The 21,454-nt window shown below is 31.9% G+C and overlaps 1 protein-coding gene across 5 annotated transcripts; it reads left to right on the top strand.

The window, feature by feature from the left end:
* Positions 1-612: 612 nt before the first annotated feature.
* Positions 613-21,129, top strand: LOC127717939 (uncharacterized). Of its 5 annotated transcripts, none has more exons than XM_052223817.1 (7): positions 613-881; positions 9,309-9,390; positions 13,964-14,269; positions 15,207-15,325; positions 16,519-16,699; positions 17,046-17,168; positions 18,179-21,129. In XM_052223817.1, exons 1-7 carry the CDS (start codon positions 831-833, stop codon positions 18,328-18,330), a joined length of 1,014 nt encoding a protein of 337 aa, XP_052079777.1. In that variant the 5' UTR covers positions 613-830; the 3' UTR covers positions 18,331-21,129. The 5 variants fall into 5 exon arrangements, with proteins under 5 accessions (XP_052079777.1, XP_052079776.1, XP_052079780.1 ...); XM_052223816.1 differs by lacking the exon at positions 613-881 and adding an exon at positions 3,104-3,372; XM_052223819.1 differs by lacking the exon at positions 613-881 and adding an exon at positions 6,720-6,780.
* Positions 21,130-21,454: the final 325 nt, after the last annotated feature.

The raw sequence follows: 21,454 nt of genomic DNA, 5'->3' as shown, positions 1-21,454 counted from the left end.
TCTCATATAACCTCCTTGATAGAAGTAAGCAAAAAACAAGTGCATAAAATAGACACACAGTATAGCTATAATAGATTACGCTGGTACTTTGTTCTTTGGCGCATTGAATACTGATAAAAACAAAACTGACACGCGTAATGGTATGAATACTATACCATGTGTGTATACTAATTAATACCTGCTTAGCAAGAAAAACACTATGCAGTAAACAAAAAAGCGCAATCAATACTAGGAGCTGGGATATACACAGCACTGCAAAGGCTCTAGATAAAACAATGGATGCAGCAGATTGACAGTTTTATGATTTATTAATTGGACTTAAATGTAGGTGCTTATCACTCCCCCACCACCAACATCACATCCTTTTTCTGCGACTGATCTTCGAAGAGCGAATGTAGGGTACTTTGAGTTATTTTAGCTTTAACGTCGACCGTGTCATCTGTTTCGTTAGAAATCTTTTAATTTCTTTGTATTTTGTTTTCAAACTTGTCAAAGAACTTTCATAATCATTTTTTATAACTTTTAGTAATATAAGGATGTACTGCTTACTATTTACCAACTTTAAATCAATAAATAGTTGTTTTTCTCTTCCTCTTCCTGGTTAAATTTTCCTTTAACATTGACTATTGAAAATCTTTAAGATCGGACATAAAACTAATTAACTTTACTTTCAAATAAATTGATTTAAAATTTTCTTTTAGTGAATCATTTTTTGTTAACTCAGTAAAAAAGATCATTGATGATAAAATTTTCAATTTGTAACGAATGCGGATACGCTGAGGATTCAATTTGCTAGACATGGTTTAATTTTATTGAAATATGTAAAGAATATGTTATTTTACCAAAGTAAAAGAGGATATTTTATTTATGAAGACAAAAAGGTAAGAAAGAGAATATTTCTATAGTTTTGTCTGTCTAAGGGTTGTCCAGGATGCTTGATATGATAGATGCAAGATTGCTTCGATGTTACATTTAAAAGTTCTTCCAATTCCTACGGAGTGGAGTACATACCTTGGACTGACAAATTTGCATATCTAACATTGTTAGCTAAAAAAGTAAATATATATAATTCCTACCCTGAACGGGATTCAAACCAGTGCTTTTGATACATCTTTAAGTTGCAAATAACTCTACCTACACTGTGCCCATCGGCATAACCTTTTAACGAATATATAGACCTTTTACATATTTGTACTCGTGTAAAAATTATCTTTCCACCGATACGTCACAAAAAAAAACATGAGAGTGACAGTTAAGGTAAGATGTACATTAATATCCCTCTGTCAAACCAACGAAGGTAGACACCTTTCTATGATTCTTAGCACTATCAGAGGTATATGTGAACACTACAAGGATTAGTTAATATACATCAAATTCCATATTATTCATAGTGATTATAAAAACATGAAAAAAATCATTAGACTTTCTACTGAGCTGACCATACCTGAAATATGCAGACAGGTCAAGACGTATAGAGAGGGTGCTTTTGTATTCTGAGGAAAAATAATGAATAAAATAATTCTATCATTCTTATTTTTTATCAATCAAATCTTTAAAAAAAAACCCAGAATTAACAACCTTTATGTTACACGTTACAATAACACATTAAAGAAATCCGCGTACCAGATAGTCTTTTTACACCCCGTGTGGGTAAGAAAACTAACCATTTGAAATATGAGTCCAACTCGAGACATCTCCTGTAAATAAACATTGTATTTGGGTATATGCTACATCACGTAAATTGTATGACTTACTCAATGTACCCGTCTATATGATAACCAAAATAAATATTTCGACCATACTATTGTTTATCTGATAGTTATATGAAATTGTGTCAGATGTTTGTCCAAAAAAAGTGGACTGACTATTTTGAAATGTTGATACTGACTGAAAGGTCTTAGTCAAAGATTGTCAGTATGAAAACCAAATAGAACGGTCTTGAAGAGGATGGATCTAGAGTTGGGGACACAATTCTAAAAAACTAAAGAGAAAAGATCAAATGAAGAGACTGAGCTTACATTACACTAAAAGCCTTAGCCATTGCAAAAACCTATGTGTTTTCACAGAAACAATCACACAATATCATAAGAAAGAAAACACAACAAAACACAGCAGTCCACAAGGGTATGCGCAAAGGGCTAAGCCTATATAAAAAGCTGAAATATGTCAGAGGTGCGGATCATAATATAAGAAGTTATTGCCAAGCTAAGACGGAAGATACCAAAATTACATTCAAAACTCATAATTCAATAAAACATGACAACGCCTTTGCATCAAAAAAGAAACGACGGAAAGTCCACAAAATACTATAACACTTCAGACTGGGCAACACGAACCATCTTAATATCGAGGGTGAATTCAGAAGCTCCAAAAGGTTAGACAGTTCCTGAGCACCATACGACACTCACCGTATCGCTAACTGTAAACTGTAAAAAGTGTAACAAGAAACATCATTTCTCAATGATATATAGAAGCAAGGAGGTTATATGAGTCTCATATAACCTCCTTGATAGAAGTAAGCAAAAAACAAGTGCATAAAATAGACACACAGTATAGCTATAATAGATTACGCTGGTACTTTGTTCTTTGGCGCATTGAATACTGATAAAAACAAAACTGACACGCGTAATGGTATGAATACTATACCATGTGTGTATACTAATTAATACCTGCTTAGCAAGAAAAACACTATGCAGTAAACAAAAAAGCGCAATCAATACTAGGAGCTGGGATATACACAGCACTGCAAAGGCTCTAGATAAAACAATGGATGCAGCAGATTGACAGTTTTATGATTTATTAATTGGACTTAAATGTAGGTGCTTATCACTCCCCCACCACCAACATCACATCCTTTTTCTGCGACTGATCTTCGAAGAGCGAATGTAGGGTACTTTGAGTTATTTTAGCTTTAACGTCGACCGTGTCATCTGTTTCGTTAGAAATCTTTTAATTTCTTTGTATTTTGTTTTCAAACTTGTCAAAGAACTTTCATAATCATTTTTTATAACTTTTAGTAATATAAGGATGTACTGCTTACTATTTACCAACTTTAAATCAATAAATAGTTGTTTTTCTCTTCCTCTTCCTGGTTAAATTTTCCTTTAACATTGACTATTGAAAATCTTTAAGATCGGACATAAAACTAATTAACTTTACTTTCAAATAAATTGATTTAAAATTTTCTTTTAGTGAATCATTTTTTGTTAACTCAGTAAAAAAGATCATTGATGATAAAATTTTCAATTTGTAACGAATGCGGATACGCTGAGGATTCAATTTGCTAGACATGGTTTAATTTTATTGAAATATGTAAAGAATATGTTATTTTACCAAAGTAAAAGAGGATATTTTATTTATGAAGACAAAAAGGTAAGAAAGAGAATATTTCTATAGTTTTGTCTGTCTAAGGGTTGTCCAGGATGCTTGATATGATAGATGCAAGATTGCTTCGATGTTACATTTAAAAGTTCTTCCAATTCCTACGGAGTGGAGGACATACCTTGGACTGACAAATTTGCATATCTAACATTGTTAGCTAAAAAAGTAAATATATATAATTCCTACCCTGAACGGGTTTCAAACCAGTGCTTTTGATACATCTTTAAGTTGCAAATAACTCTACCTACACTGTGCCCATCGTCCTCTGCAACTCAACCAATCATTCTATATGTAAATAGCTTTCACAATAAAAGTATTGCCTATTGAATTATTTGTAAAACAGTTTGTTTCATTAGTTGTTATTGGCTTTGAACTAGCTGTCAGAAACTGAAGGAAGTCTCACAGTCAGGAGCTTACAACTCAGTAGTTCTCCTTTGTTGTTGTATATCATATTTGTTTTCAGTTTATTGTTTTGTACATAAATTAACCCGTTAGTTTTCTCGTTTGATTTGTTTTACATTAATTTTGTCATTTCGGGTCTTCTATAGCTGACTACGCGTTATTGGTTTTGTTCATTGTTGAAGGCCGTACGAAGATCTTTAGTAGTTAACTTTCATGTCATTTGGTCTCTTGTGGATAGTTGTTTCATTGGCAATCATACCACATCCTCTTAATTTATAGGCTGCATAGTGACATATAAACGAAATACCTTGCATACACCGGTTTTGTTTTAGTAGAACAGAAGGAAAAATACAAACTTTATTTATGCTCACATAAAAAGGTTTCTATTACTGAAAACCAACATTTATTTTCGCAACTTTCGCAAGTAGAAATATAACGCGAATACAAATCGTCGCAAAATTTTAAAACTTAGATCTTTCTTTCTAATTACATCAAGTAATATTGAAAAGTGCGAAATTAAATCGCCGAGAATTGATCTTGAAAGGGGTAAACGCGATATAAAGTATCCGTGGAAATAAATGGTTTACAGTATTCTGTTCTTCTACAAAGACTTTGCAACTGCCATTGTCAATCTGATGACCTATGTTTTATACAGCACTAACACCCATAAAGTGCACATTACTAGTCTGAATTTGACCCATTAAGTAAACGCTGATTCTTCAAAATGTTGAGACGCCTTTATACGCTCAGACAAACAACTAGGATTTATCGGACCTGTATAACCTAAGATTTTCATGCTGGTGATAATTTTGGGATAAATCGAAACACTGCTTCTACTTGATCTATTAAAGGCCACACAGATCTTTCGAGAAGATGCATGAAAAAAATGAGATTGACTGCATAAGAGCATGCGTGTGTATATAGAACATGTTATCATCATAAATGAATTTAAAACATTTTGAGACATATAGATTTGTTGCACCTTCACGTAGGATGGCAATGAACTTGTGATTTTAACTTTGTGGTGGTTTATAAATAAATATAGATACGATGAATTAAATACATAAAGATGTGCCATCTCAGTCACTTTTCAATCCTTATATCAAATTCTTATACGTTCTGAATATGCATGAAATATTACCCACTGAACGTGAAACATCAAATAATTAATCAATTAAATGCAACCCAGGTGCACGGAAAAGAGTGTCTACGACATTACCAGAAAAACTAGTTCTTTCTTTCAATGGGATAAGGGAGATAAATCAAATATAAATACGACAATATGTAAACAAACGGATGAACAAACAAACAAAGATACAAGACCAATTTTTAGCCCCTACAATAAAATGCAAGGTTTCAGAAAATTCACTGCAAGTTCCAATGTTTAACTGCTTATTTACTGAACAGCATGATGCCATCACTGTCCTTTAAAGATATATTCATCCGTTCGAATATATTAACATGTTACAGTATATATAGTCCAAATAATTATGACGTCTTGAAAGGCTATTATATTTTTTTCTTGGACGCCTTACATCGTCGCTTTAAGGCGTCATAGCAAAAAATACAGACTTTCAAGACGTCATAATTGTAAGGCGTCAAAGAAAAAAATATAATAGCCTTTCAAGACGTCATAATTATTTGTACTTCAGTATATATATATATATATAGTATTACCTCTTCTCAGCATAGGGGAATATAATGTCAAAATATTACCTCCCCTGCAATTACTGAAAACTTAATCCCGAAATCTCAAGTTATTTTTGTTAATCCCGATTTCCCGGGCCTTATTTGACAATATCCCAAAATCCCTATAACATAAAAGAATTTTTTTTGTCAAAGTACATTAATCAATAATTGTAATATAATCAAGAAAGTTTAGTTTAAAACATATAATATATATATATGGACACATTCTCAATTTTACATTTTACCTTGTGTTAATACTCTTTTGTTTCTGTGTAATCGTGTCCTCTGGTTTACTAATTTTTAATACTCTTAATATTTTTAACTTTGACCAAGATGAACAAAATCATCTTCGGAGAAGATCAAAGTCTTAAAATCATAGACTGACAATCAATGTGCAAATATATCCAAGTAGTCAAAACATAAACTGTTAAACAAATAAATATGGGTTCATAAGGAACAATCACAAACACAACACAGAACATAGAACACCTAAACTTTAAAACATTGACCACATGGACTCCTACAATAACAGGAGTTAAACCAGTTGCTCCGGTAGAGTAAGCAGTTTCTGCTCCGCATAACGAGGGAACATAAACAAACAAATATGCACACAACAAATAAAACAGCAAACCAAAAACTTTGAAATACACAAACTCCTATCTTATAAAAAAAAAAGAAAAACAGGTATCGGCCAGTTGACCATTACCAAATTACTGACATTACTGATAAACATTGTTGTCATTGTTGAGTATTCTTTAAATTATTTTGTGTAATTTATTGTTCATAATGTTATAGATACTTGATCATACCTGCTAAAACTACAAACATCAACCTTCTACATGTATCAATACACAAATGCTAATTTTCCTTTTTTCCTTTTTTGTTATTTTTTTTGTGTCCTCAAACAAGAGCCCTAATAGATGACAATTCAAAATTCTTGACCGTTAAACCCGTGTCTCGATCAAACTAAGTCTCAAAATTTCGAGGATCATATATAGCTAGTTCTCGAAATCAGGAACTTAAAAAACTGACTATCCCGGAGTCCTAATAAAGGTCCTACCCTCCCCCTCCTTCATAACTGTTCTCGCATCATTGGATGTGTCACTGTATTCAGACTTATACATAATATGATAAAATACTATTGATATGGCTACATGAAAAATACGTTATCAATAGTCACGTTAAATATAAATAAAAGCACTCATGCCAGCTGTTACATTTATGTTGTAACATAATCGATATTTTTGTTTAATCTTTCGTTAAAATGTTTCAAGGACTAAGTGACTGTATAATATTCATTTTTTTTAAGTACGTACACATATTATTATTTAAGGCCTTGGTGATGATTTCAAATATCTGGTGAACTGTGTTGAAATTATCTATGAAAATATCTTCACACGAGGTACTTTGGAGATTGACATACTAAAATGCGTAAGATATTATATTATAATTTTTTGCTGAAGACAGTAAACTTTGCTATCTACAATGTACTACATGTCTTATTTTGTATTCTTTGTGTTTAGATTCATGTACTAAGTATGTACATGCTGCATTTTTGCACCTGTCCCAAGTCTGGAGCTTCTTGCCTTTGTTAGCCTTGTGTGTGTGTTTTTATATATTATTTTAGTTCATTTACATGTTTTGAGGCTAAGTGTGACGTCCATTTTCACTGAATAGTATGTATGTATGTGCCTGTCCAAAGTCAGGAGCCTGTAATTCAGTGGTTGTCGTTTGTTGCTGTGTTACATAATTATTTGTTTTTCGTTCATGTTTTTATACATAAATTAGTTAGTTTTCTCATTTGAACTGTTTTACATTTATCATTTCTGAGCCTTTCATAGCTGACTATGCGGTATGGGCTTTGCTCATTGTTAAAGGCCGTACGATGACAAATAGTTGTTAACTTCTGTGTCTTTGGTCTATTGTGAAGAACTGTCTCATTGGCAATCATATCTTCTGTATAGTACACATTTTGTTTATATATAGGGGCAGTTGAAGCCCGCCTCAAGTGCGGGATTTCCTCGGTTTGGTGAAGACTCATTGGGGGCCTTCGACTGTTTTCTGTCCTTTGGTCGGTTGTTGTCGCTTTGGCACATTCCCATTTCTATTCTTAATTTGATGTAAAATCCTCATCGCCTTTTATTCTTTATTAACTCGACTGAAAAGGTGACATTGACTTTTCATGATGATCCGAATATTTTAAAAAGGTTTCTTTCCGTATTTGTTTTTCTTTTGTGACATTAATCTTTTTTCTTTCCTGTGATCTTTTATGGAATGAAATAGAGACGACAAGCATGTACAATAATGTATGTTCTAGCTTTAAGCAACCAAATAATATTGCATGAAAGGTCACATGGGCCTATACATCTCAAAGGGAAAACAGCCATGAAATAAACAAAAACACTACAACTGTCATTGTATGGATAAGCTCCGCCTCCTTGAGAAAATATTACACCTACAAAAAAACATTCACAGTGTCAGTGTCAGGAGCCTGTAATTCAGTGGATTTCGTTTGTTGCTGTGTTACTTATTTGTTATTCGTTCATTATTTTGTACCTAAGTTAGGCCTTTAGTTTTCTCGGTTGAAAAGAGTTGTCTCATACCACATTTTTTTTTTATCAATCTCAATTTTATCAGGTTTCAAATAAAAATACACATTAAAAGGAAATCTCTGCAGGTTATTCGACAAGAGAAAAAAAAAAAATAATGTCCACTCCTAAATTCCGAGGGAGCCGAAACAAGTAAATATGATTTTTGAAACAGAACATATTTGCAAAAAAAAAAATTTCCAACAAATAAACTAAAATGAAAAATTGCTCAAAATTTGAAATTTTAACTACCCCTTTAGTATTTGTACGTCTTTTAGCATTTTTAGTGTGGTCCTGTGACATTTTATCGCCTGAATGGCCAACACGCTCGAATTTTTGATTCGTTGCTTCAACACCAGAATTGTCCGAAGAAATGGGCGCCGGTACAGTCTCGGCAGTATCTCGAGGCGGATTAAGAATTAAAAATCTCTATGTCAAACGTCTCTAAATTGTTGAAATCCACAGCTTGCGAAACACTCATGTCTTAAACTGGTTCAATTTTTTAATGTGTTATTATTACCGATGCATCAGCTAATGATTTATCATCCTCGACATCGTGAAGAACATGCACTTATCTGTCATAGTACCACTCATATGATAAGAATATGAACTCAACTATTTAAAACTGATACGCTTAGCCGGAGTTTTATATTGTTAGCTAACATGGTAACGGTCCACAGGACGACGTGTCGGTTTGCTCGTACACAATATCCATATATTACTCCTCAATCTCGTGTGCTTAGCGGAGTGGCTGCAAATACCAATGTCCAAGATTTTTGGTGTGACAAGCTCAGGATCAAACCAAGAACTCTTCCACTAGGAGCAAGCACGACGCAAAGATCAAAGTCAATAGAATATGACTGAGGAGGCGGTAAAAAAAAATCTTCATGGAAATGAGATTTTCTAATGTTAATACAAATGCTTACTAAATATCATTACCTACCACAAGGGTTTTTTCATAAACTGACATAGTCACAAAATTATATATTGTTGACGCCGAAGCCACCGTCGGGAGCAGTATAAATAAGTATCGCTTTTTGACTCCGATATGGCTTAACAAAATAATATTGAATGTGAAGGTAAATGCTGTTTTTACAACCGTTCCTTTTTAGTGTCTTAAATTTGTGTCCCAGCCTCATGTATATATTTTTACAACTTTTTCGTTCTTCATTTTTACTGTAGTACGTAGCACATTTCGCCTGCTAGAAGGTTATCTGTTTGCAATGTTTATTATTGTACATGTTGTAGGTAGGACACAAAATGGCAAAATTATATACCCACGTCATCACATTTGTTTTATGTGACATCATAGAAATAGTGTATGCAAATGGTGAGTATAATTCATATTGTACTAGTATAATGAGTGTTCATATTTAGTGTAATTACGCTAAAATCAGCACAACAATGTTAAATCTGCATATTTGCGGAAGCAAATTTTTATTCTTCTCTCTCCGGGATTCGAACTCATGCTTTTGGGATAATATTATCATAGAGTTATAATACAGTACATTTACCGGATTCTCTAGAATAGGCGCTACTGCTCATACAAAGGGATCAACATAAAGAAGTCTTAGAATATGCATTCAACAATACCAATATAAGATGGTTACATGTGTTTATATACGAAATTGATGCTATAAAATCAGGTTGATAAATATTTAGGCTTAACAAAAAGCCTTCGTCGGTGTTAATAGGTGTATCGATTTAATACAACATCAGATGTTTATTTTTTGAAAATAGCTCAGTATTACAGACATATTTTTGAACTATTAATTTAATCCAAAATTCTGCAAAACAAAACAACTCAATACTACACGTATATTAACGTGGCTGCCCATCTATACATAAAAAATCAGTAGTAAAGATTGTGTTAATATTTATAAGATGACAGATGAGCACTCCAATTAAATTTCAAAATATATATTTACACAAACTACTACATGTTGGAGATCAGAAAAAGATTGGTATGATTCATTTTACATCATCCTGATGAAGGATATCTATTATCCGAAATATTTATTGCTACTTGGATTAACTGGGTTTTTTTTTTTTAATTTGATATAAACATTTTTATTATTGATATTTCAATGTATACACTTTTAAGGTGTGTATATATAATGTATGTATTCTTTACCTTGTGCTTTTTCTCTCCGGGCCCTCCGGTTTACTCCACGAATAAAATCTGACGTCAATTAATTGTATTACTGTAACTGTCAATCCTAAGTTATGGTTGACGCAAAGACGGTAGGTATAGTGTCCGGCTAGGATCGTGGTTTTTCGAGTGATTTGATCGGGTTTTTTCGAGTGTGACCACTTTTTTTCGAGTGAATATGATCAAAAATGTAAACAAACAGACTTCCTTTCTGACAAGACGTGATATAGAAGCTTAAGTTTAATATACATGGATATACAAGGTGTGTCAGTATTTGAGATAAAAAGATATTATCAATCCGACATTATTTTTCGTTAAAAAAGTTGAATTAAGACTTCCAATGCTTTTATTCTAAAAAACAGAATAAAGCCATTGTCATACACATACAAATGCAAATGTCGATGGAAATGCATACATGGAATCCATATATCCTTAGACATACAGACACTTTCCAAAAATTCTTGTTGTTGCATTGAAAACGACATTTTGAGACTAAATTCATTTCTATGTGTTCGGGTTTTTTCGAGAGCAGTCCGGGCTTTTTCGAGTGCGTCCGTGTTTTATCGAGTGATTTTACAAATTTCCTATAGCTTAGAATGCTATGTATTAGTGTATTTACGTTTAAAAACAATAAAAAGGATTCAAATTGTGTACTTTTTAAGGCACGAAACCAATGCATTCATCAGTTTGATAAAGGTGTACTAACATTTACACTTTATAAACAAGTATCGTTCATTTGTATATATTGTTGTTTGTCACATCTTATAAATTACATGTATCTTGGAATCTGATGTTCAGTAGTTGTCGTTTGTTGATGTGGTTCATAAGTGTTTCTCGTTTCTCGTTTTTTATATAGATTAGACCGTTGGTTTTCCCGTTTGAATGGTTTTACACTTGTAATTTTGGGGGCCCTTTATAGCTTACTGTTCGGTGTGAGCCAAGGCTCCGTGTTGAAGACCGTACTGTGACCTTTAATGGTTTACTTTTATAAATTTTGACTTGGATGGAGAGTTGTCTCATTGGCACTCATACCACATCTTCTTATATCTATATACAGTATATATTCATGATGTCAACAATCTAATGTAAGCATAGACAATTTGGATTGGGACATACGTACAAATAGTGAATTAAGCTGAATTATAACTATATATGAAATTCAGTTCAGATTTTATTTACAATGGGAATAAAAACTGGTCGGATTGAGTGTGTGAATGGTTTTTTTTTTTGTTTTGTTATTGATGCAATTTTTTTTTGTGGGGGCAGGGGGCATACCTCTTTTAGTAGAATATTTCTTATTACATAGCATTTTTCTGATTCTTCTCTGCTGTCCAGTAGGTTTCTTACGGAAAAATGATACGTAAATCTGCGTTAATTTAATTTGCTTATCCACCATCATAAGACGACTTTACGGCATTTCCATTGGCTATTCGTTAGGTCATTGATGACCATCAAAGGTTACGACGATATACATTTCATGTGCAAAATACTAGACCAACGATTCACGGAATTTTTTATTTAACACAATGAGTGTTGATCATACGACTAATAGGTTTAACAACTTGTGAGAATGAGATATCGCTGGATATCAACTCTCGTTATTTAATTCAAGTAAGTAAGTAAGTAAGTAATTTCTTCTCGTTATTTTATTCAAATAGTAATAATTAACTCGCCGGAGGCTCGTTTATTATTATATTGAAATTAAATAACTCGAGTTGATATCAAGCGATATCCATTCTCACTCGTTATGGAAGCTATACATTATTTCTCAATGTCATATCAAAAATTTATTAAAAAAAACTAAAAGGGAGATTACCTTAATCTATATAAAGCAGTCACCAAAGTTTCATTAAAACTCCTCAAAGCACTTTAAACATATTGTCCGAAAACTAAAATCACCCCTTTTTAGCTCACCTGGTCCCAAAGGGTCAAGTGAGCTTTTCTCATCACTTGGCGTCCGTCGTTGGCCGTCGTCGTTGGCCGTCGTCGTCGTCCGGTTAACTTTTTCATTGTGTTGTCCCGTGATATGCTAGGATATATACGTCGAGAGTTATAATTGCTGTTGAACAGATCTCAATCTGAGCAGCTTAATAACTGTATTTTAATGTTAAGGATAGCGGATCATGAGCAACGCAATCTTTTTTTTACAAAAATCTTCTCCTCTGAAACTTATGGACCAAGTTCATTATAGATAGAGATAACTGTAAACAGCAAGAATGTTCAGTAAAGTAAGATCTACAAACAAGTCACCATCACCAACACAGAGAATTTTGTCATGAATTCTATTCTTTTCTTTAATGTAGAAGATGAGTCTTAGGAAGACGAAACGCGCGTCTGGCGTATTAAATTATAATCCTGGTACCTTTGATAACTTTGTTTAATATGCACTGCAGCACATAGACCAAGGTTAGCGACACATGCTCTTTAGGGCCTCTAGTTTGTTTAATTAAATCCCATAACTCGGAAACGTAAAATCTAAAATTTTCAAAATTCTAAAGGGAGGATGCCTCAATAGATATAAATAATTCACCGAAGTTTATGTAAATTGGTTACCGCCTTTTTGAGTTATTGTCCGACATGCTGACAACGGACGGTTGGACGGACGGACGGACGGACAACGGTATACCATAATACGTCCCGTATGAAAACTCCGGGGTTCACCTCGAAAAAATTATTAACTGTGACAACAAAAGTACCATAAAATGCAGTTGAAAAGATTATGAGTCCCCTGCACTATGTTCTAAGGACCTTTTAATAAAGAATCCAAAAATATATAATTTAATACTGGATAGTTATGGTAGAACGTTTTCCGAACAGAAAATTTGCATTAAATTGAAAATTGTTAATTTTAATCAACGTAGTAATATGTTTTGGTTACTTATTGAGAATATATGATATTTTCCTTCATTAAATTACATTTATAAACTAGAAAAATCATTTTTTAAAGTCAAGAATACATTTTTCTTATTAAAATTTTTGTTAAAAAACCCGGACCATTTGTTTAAAAACCCGGGCGGTTTCACAGTTCTTCTCGAAAATACCCGGACAATAACAAACACTGAATTTAATGGTTAAATACAAGGAAATTGTGCTTCTTTGTTACTCAAAACATGTATAGTATTCAAAATAAGATGGGTAGTCATGTAAAAGAATAATTTAATTACGAATTAGCATTTAATTGACCTGATCGCATGTTTTATCACTCGAAAAAGCCCGATCTACACTCGAAAAAAATGGACAGATTCACTAGAAAAACCACGATTCTAGCCGGATACTATACCTACCGTGCAAAGCTTTTGTATTATCCTTGTTCAATCTCATTTCATTGGACTTTACGTGAGCTTGCTCCCATCAGGAATGATTTTAAACACTGCAGTTTTAATACAATAGCTTTGAATCGACCATAACTTAGCATTGACAGTCCCTCTTAAAGTGGTACAATCAATTGTCGTCAACTGGTTTTCGTGTTTAAATGTATGAACTAATATATTTTCCGGAAATAATATATGATATTGGAGTGCCTCGCGAGTGTGTTCTACTGTTTGTTCAGTATATATTAATTCTAAACCAGGAAATCGTACTAACATGCTTATGGTATATATGTATAAAGGTTCAGATCTATTTGGAGCTAACACCATGCTCGTGCCTTAAAAATGAACAAATCAGAGAAAATACACATGGCTTAATTTTGATTTCTCTATCTATTCAACAAAATTTAATTTTCAGTAGGAGTATATTGATTATTTTACAGTTTCATGGACATTAAAACCAGAGATTATACGTATAGGAGAGACATTATCTTTACTTTGTACTGTTGATGGTATAGATTCCATCAACGGGGGACTTATCAGGCAATGGACGAAAGGTTCTGAACTTATTTGTTTTAATGGCCACCCAATAAATCCAGATAAATATAGAGAGATTCAACAAAATGGAAATCAATTTGAACTGAAGATCTATAATATATCAGAGTCAGATCTGCAGTGTAAATATCAATGTCGATATGGCTTTGATACACAAACAAAAAAGCTGGAAATATCGGAACACAATTTTGAAAGTAAGTATCACATACATTATATATGAAATGTATGCTACATTTTGTATCCGTTCGAGCTAAAGTTAGGAAGCAATGGCTTATATACCGTATGTGGTGTTATCATTATTAAGGTTTATGATGGAGTTCGATGCTCAGAAACTCCATGTTAGTAACCTGCAACCATTCAACATTATGGCATAATGAATCTTTTGGATATTCATATAAGAACATATCAAGCTACAGCATACTGCAAAACGAGATATAGAACAGTTCGTTTAATATCAGCAAATCTGTTTATAATTTCGTTGTTGATTGATTAAAATGTCATAAAATGTAATGTTGTTGTTTCTTTGTATAGACCCATCTGATACTTATTTTTCCCCTGTATTATAACTTCAACGTTATATTCTCAATTTGATATCTAAACGCATATAAATTTTACATGTGTGTACGTCCGTACCTAATTTATCTGAAAATATTAGTTACATATATAAGAATTTTAAGATATGTGCTCTTTTTTAAAAACACATTGTTACGTTCTGTATTTCGTGAGCAAATATAGTAAATATATTTCTTCCAGTGGAAAATAAATTTGTCTACTTAAATCTGCCCCTACAAAAATATTCTCTGTAGTTAGATGGAAGTTTGACAATATACATAGCATTGAAATGATTACATACAGTTGTAGTTAAATGTAAGTTGAAAACAAATTCTATTGTTCAGGAAATATTAAGCTTTTCAATGATCTAAATTAATGTTTGTCAAACTGTTAAATATTAAATGAAAGTCTTCCGATAAAGTGTATGGTTCAAGTTTTTTTAAATACTTTTATATTTTTGTCAAAGGATCAAAATAAATATTTTGTCAAAATTTTATGAAGATTAAACGAGCCAAATTATTTTTAATCAATGTGTTTGGTTCCACCTTAATAGTTTATTTAAAATCGATATCAATTTAGATCCTCCAGCTAATGACACAAGAGCTACAATCTTTACCAACACATCTGATGGAATGCTCACAATACAGCTGCATTTAAACAAGGTTTACCCAATTCCAAACTGTACAATAACTGGTAGGGTGAGTGAACCTATATCATAGACCCATCGCTTGGACTGTGCGTCCCCTTTAAGGATGTTCGCTACTGTGTTTCAAAAAAATAAGCTTTTTAAAAGACTGTTATAAATTGATAGTATATAAATAAAGGAAGTAAAAAAGCAGATAAAAATGAAGGGTCCGTGTGCTTGTTTTTGAGATATAAGCCATTGAAAATTTGGCGGGAAATGATTCTCTCTAGATTTTTCATACATTTAACATTGGCATCTTTTTTCTGTCTAAAAGTATGAAGAAATAACAAGGATCTAATAAGATTTTCAAAGATGACATTTTAAACTATATTTAATCATATTATGAAAAGAAAAGTAGGGGTTAGTGGGCAAAATTTTTATTATGGCACTAGATGGATAAAACCAGAGGATTCCGAATATCTGTCAAAAGTTCAAAAACAAGAGGAGCGAACATCCTTAAAGTTAAACGTGTAAAATGGATTGTCGTCTACAAATTTAAAGGAAAACAGATTTCGTTGTTCAGAAATTTTCAAATTATTGTATACACGGTAAACAGTTGATTCTGTTTATTTCGTCTTACAATTTTCCATGACCATGTTAAGGACTTGAAATTTCCGACCTCGCATAAATACAAACGCAACCATAGCGTAAATGACCTAAACGACCCGAAATGATATCTGGCAATAACTGTATCACATGTTGACCCAAGTCAAGCATTTGTACAAAATTTTGGTAAACTTGCAAACTCATGAAATGTTTAACTCAAGTGTCGCTAAAGCTAAAGTCATGTTGATCAATGATTTAATGAGATCTAAAGAATGTTAACCTTTGTCCAAAGTCATCAATTTTCTAAACACAAAAATTTGAAAAGACAATAAATAAATTGACATATAACTCGAATTTCTGAATAAAGCACAAATAGATTTTAAATAATTTGATTATGTCAGAAACAAATACTGTGTGAATTTTTAATTCAGAAAAACACAAGTAAATCTATACTATTTGCTTACGTTTAGATAGATCTGAAAAACTTGAAGATACGAAATAAATCTATACTGTATAACAAATGTATAAATAAATTAAATGTTATTTGCTAATTAAATGTTTCTTGTTACACCCCCCCCCCCCCCCTAGTCTAAGAATTGGGTATATAAATTGTTTAAACATTTTGACACATAAGGGTAGTCATGAAATATCATCTTTTAGGGTACAGATATACCATTCAAGATTGTGAAGTTAATTAGACGAAAGGACATCTATTATAAAGTTTTTATGCGCAATGCATTACCAAATTCGACGAATTGCGATGATGATTTGGAAGTTACATGTCGATTTATAATCAAGTATCATATACCAGTTGAAAAAACGATGATGTGTGAAGTGAAAAGTAAGATATTATGCTTTAGATTCTATGCAGTCCTTTATTTAAGAAAAGTATTCCAGCTTTTTTTTGTGTTTATATTATCACTTATTAATCAACTAGGATATCGTACTTTCCACTTAATACTACTCGGTTCTAAGTTGATTTTGTTCAGTTCCAACTTAAATGCAAAATGCTAAATTGGAAATAAGAAATTTTTACAACTATCTACTTATCAATGTATAGAAAAATTATGACGTAGCAACAAGAAGTCTGGCTATAGAAAACTGGAGTGTTTGCTGGATCTTCAGATATATATACATATCCTACTATACATATGGCAACAGTCAATTTTGATTTTAATTATTCATAGATGAAACAACAACAGACAAAAAGATGTTGATTGGTTTGTTGATTTCCTTAATCATAGTAGTAGCTGTAGCATGTATGGTTACTTGGATAATACTCAAAAGAAGAAAATCAAAAGAACAAACCGGTAAAGACATTATTTTTATCTTTGTTAAATATGATACATGCCCTTCCGGTTTACATGTAAATGTATGTATTTCATAAGCTAAATCATATTTCCTTGATGTATATTTTTTTCATATTTTCACAGCTGTATGTGTATGCAACTAATGCAAACATTGTGTAGTCGTCTTGAAAACAAAAAAATCAATACATATGACAAAAATGCTTTAAGATGGCAAACACTTCAATTTCTGATAGATTATGCCAGAACATTTCAAAGCTCACTGTAAAATGTATTAATTACCTTTCACATGTTTTAGACACATATATTTAAAATGATTAGCTTGGTGTTTGTCATAATGCATTAAAAAGAACCACAAATAATGTTTAAAAATATAACTTAAACACACCTTCAAAAGACAAAAATTAAGTCGTAAGGGCCATGGGGATGTCGAATATCAATAAAAACGGGACAATAAAGCTGTTCTATGTTTGCGATGAGTAGTATTTTATTTAAATCCCTAAAATGAACAATAACCATAAGCATAAAATAGAAATTAATCCAAAAATTACTGACAAATATAGTTAGTTGATTCCCGTTACAAGTTAATGCTAGATTTTGTAACAAAAGATGAAAACATAAGTCAGTGTGATTTTAGTTCACAGCGCGAGCATGTTATGTTTAAAATTTGTAACCTCGTCAAAAGACGTCTTTTTGCAGAATATAGGAACATTTATGATTTGTTCTTTTAGAATTATTCACAACCTAATAGATATATGGTTCAGACGTTCTAAATGTTTAAAGTGTTATTTTGATGTTTCCACTTTAGTGTTTGCTTTATTGGACATTAACCTGTCTATTGATAAAAAGACCCAATATATATTTACGGTTGGTTTTGTCATTTGATTACAATTTCATCTCTTTATATTCATATTGTTTTATACACATTAGTCCGTTGGCATCATTAAATCTCAGACTCTATGTGTTACAACTGGAAACGTCATCTTGTAAAAATATGTTTACAATCGTTTCAGGAAATTATAACGTAGATGAGAAAAGAAGCTGCGATATGACTTTCACTAGCAACAAACTTGATGATGATAGTTTATGTAACTCTATACACTATGGAAAGGAGATGAATGATGATCAACAAAAACCTTTTCTCGTTCCTGATAGTAAAAGTTAGAGAGTCAAAGATATGCTTTTGTGTGTACAAAAATATTAACAATACCAATTTAATTACACTAGCTAGCATTTAATAATCATTTTATACATTTAGAAGTATAACAGGATAACCAACTGGAGATATACCGGAAATTAAATGTAATGTTTTCACTCTACCTATATGAGTTGAAGACAAACAATTTGGGCATGTAACGGATGAACACCACAGACTAAATGCAAATAAAAACAATTTGCAATTGGCAACATCAAGTTATGTGTAAATTCTTTAGATTCGTCCATACACACATAATACTTAAAGGATGTACATCTCTGAGTAGCCAAAAATTTCTAGAATTAAACTTTTTTTCTTAACCTGGGTTATTACGATTGTAAATAAAATAATGAGTGAAGAAAAAATTATATGGTGGTGCACTTCTTTTTTTTTTTGCTACAGCCCTTTGAAAGTACCCAATTTTGATGATTTTCCCATTTTGGGCTATTATCATGAAAAAAATCACAGTTCCACAATTTCTTTTATACTTTCAACAAAAACAAAGTGGACCAATCTGAATAAATTTAACTTATAGGTAGGTGTTGATATAAGAAAGTTTTATCATATTTTGTTGTTTTTTCTCTGTGTTTAGAACATAATGCCGTTTATGTCATTTTGTTTTGTTATAATAGTTATCAAATGTACCAGGCTTCTAATTTGATGATGATTGAAAAAAACATTTCTAAGAAATTTGAAAAGAAAAAAGTGATATAAGATGTACATGTTTCTGGTTAAATCATTTCTTGTACCCCTCACCCATTTTTTCAACATTTTGGCTAAAAAGACTGACTTGATTGGTAATAGAATTAAAAAAAAGTATTAATCAAAACAAAAACTACTTGTTTTAAATACACATTTGTTTCACAGTCAAGTTTGATTATAGCATTTTTAAATTCATTGATATTTTCCACTTGTATCACATGTTTTGGAAATAATTCATGAACGAGACTGAAACGTCAGAAGAATACATCCGTAAGCAATATTTAAAATAATAAGTGTTCGAAGATTGTTTATGTCTTGTCTTCCAAGTTTCATGTGTTTTTGTTTCAACAGTAATGTTTAGCATTGTATGAAGGGAGACTTACTGTTTCAGTTGTATTTTTTTATTTTTCTGGTTATGTCATACATTTTAGTCATTACTAGAACATTGCTTTTTATCTTTTGACTTTGAATTATGATATTCAGACTGGTATTTAACGATACGGTGTTGCAGGAAGACGTAGTACAAAATATTATCATACAGTTCTCTTTTTTCGTACATGAAATCGTAATTGTCCGAAAGCTATGCTCGGTAATGCAAGATTCCATTTTCCGCATGCTTGATTGACCTAGGATGAAACAGACTGTTTTGTTTTTGCCACTTTCAAACATATAGCTCGCATCGTTTCTATGTGTTTTTGTTTGACAATATGCATTATAATTGTAATTTCCTTAAACGATTATAAAAAAAACACATCACTGACTTTTATATGGAAAGTTATTAAATCCAGCCAGAAAAGCACCACTGACGCAAGACCTTTATAAAACGTTGGTTTCCTTCTTAAACTTATTTTTGTCATCTAGATAATCAAACAACATCTAGGTTTTTGTAATATGTTTCTGTTTCTATTTGATACATCCTTGACTATAATATTCGGCTTTGAAGTTTCCTGATAAAAGTTAATCCAGCTTTGAATGCTTGAAATTTACGACGTAATTGTTTTAATTTTTAGCGTTATAATACCGCTGAAGTAACTGTTCTTGAGCTTTTTCGAATCTTTCCGACCAATGTTTTTTATTTATTGAATGCATTAACTGAATTAACACGATACCATTTTTAGAAAAACTTGTGATTGGAAGCGGTTTCATTTCAATTCAGGTGATTTATTTAACTATAGGAGGCCTTTAAAATTAATCGATATCGAATGTAATCAGGTTAAAAAAAACTCATCTCATCGACTTTTCTTTTTACTCAGTTTTGTATTAGAAAAAATAAAAAAAATCTAAAGGTGGTATTAAACAAATTAATCAAATATCTTTTTTATATCTTTCATTTTGTATATTTTGATAGCAGTGGTAGTTTAATATAAACAGCAAGGCAGAAATACTTTAAAGGGAAGAGACAATGGTCATAAAGACTGGTAAAAACTTTGTTCAGAGGAAATGTTTTGTTATAGATGTTTTTTTTTTCAAATTTGAAATTTCAGATAAAAGACAGTAAAACATCATACGCCGAAAAAGAAAAGAAACAATAAAAAAAAAACAATTTAAAATGAAAAAAAACAACAAAAGTTCATTAAACACCGAACAAAGTGATTGAGACAGCAAATACCAAAGAAAAAACAAGCCTGTGGATAAATTCCGATTTATCCGATCGCGAATGCTGATCAGTTCATGGTGTCCTTTTTGTTTTCAAGATAGTGAATAATCACCAACAACAGTAAATGAAGACAAAACGAGTCACGACAAATGCATCCCATCCGTTGTCATCTGCAGTCTACCATGTCATAATGACATTAGTTAAACTTCGAAAAACGAAACTTCATCTGTGAATCATTGCGTAAGAAGCTTCCTTGTCCATTTTGTTCTTTTGATAAACAACTATTTATCGGGAGAAATTGTGAATCAAAATACAAGATATGAAATATCCATTAACTGGAAGACAACTCAAATTGATCTTTGTGTTTTTTCTTCCGTATATCGAATTAGAGTGGACAATACAAAATCAAACATATAGTTACATAAATGACTTCTTTTATTAAAGCACAACTGCATGGAGTTGTTTCAATCCATTTATGCTTTTCTTGCTTTATACTGTACATTTGTTCAGAGCATTGCACAATATAATATAAAAAGAAGATGTGGTATGATTGCCAATAAGATAACTTTCTACAAGAGACCAAATGACACAAAAATTAACAACTAGAGGTCACCGTACGGCTTCAGCAATGAGCAAAGCCCATACCGCATAGTCAGCTATAAAAAGCCCCAAAATGACAATGTAAAACAATGCACACGAGAAAACTAACGGCCTAATTTATGTACAAAAAATAGACGAAAAAAAAATATGTAACACACAAACAAACGACAACCACTGAATTACAGGCTCCTGACA

Source organism: Mytilus californianus, unplaced genomic scaffold (genome assembly GCF_021869535.1).
Source record: "Mytilus californianus isolate M0D057914Y unplaced genomic scaffold, xbMytCali1.0.p SCAF_10, whole genome shotgun sequence".
Lineage (NCBI taxonomy): Eukaryota > Metazoa > Mollusca > Bivalvia > Mytilida > Mytilidae > Mytilus > Mytilus californianus.
This window is presented reverse-complemented; position numbering and strand designations above follow the sequence as displayed.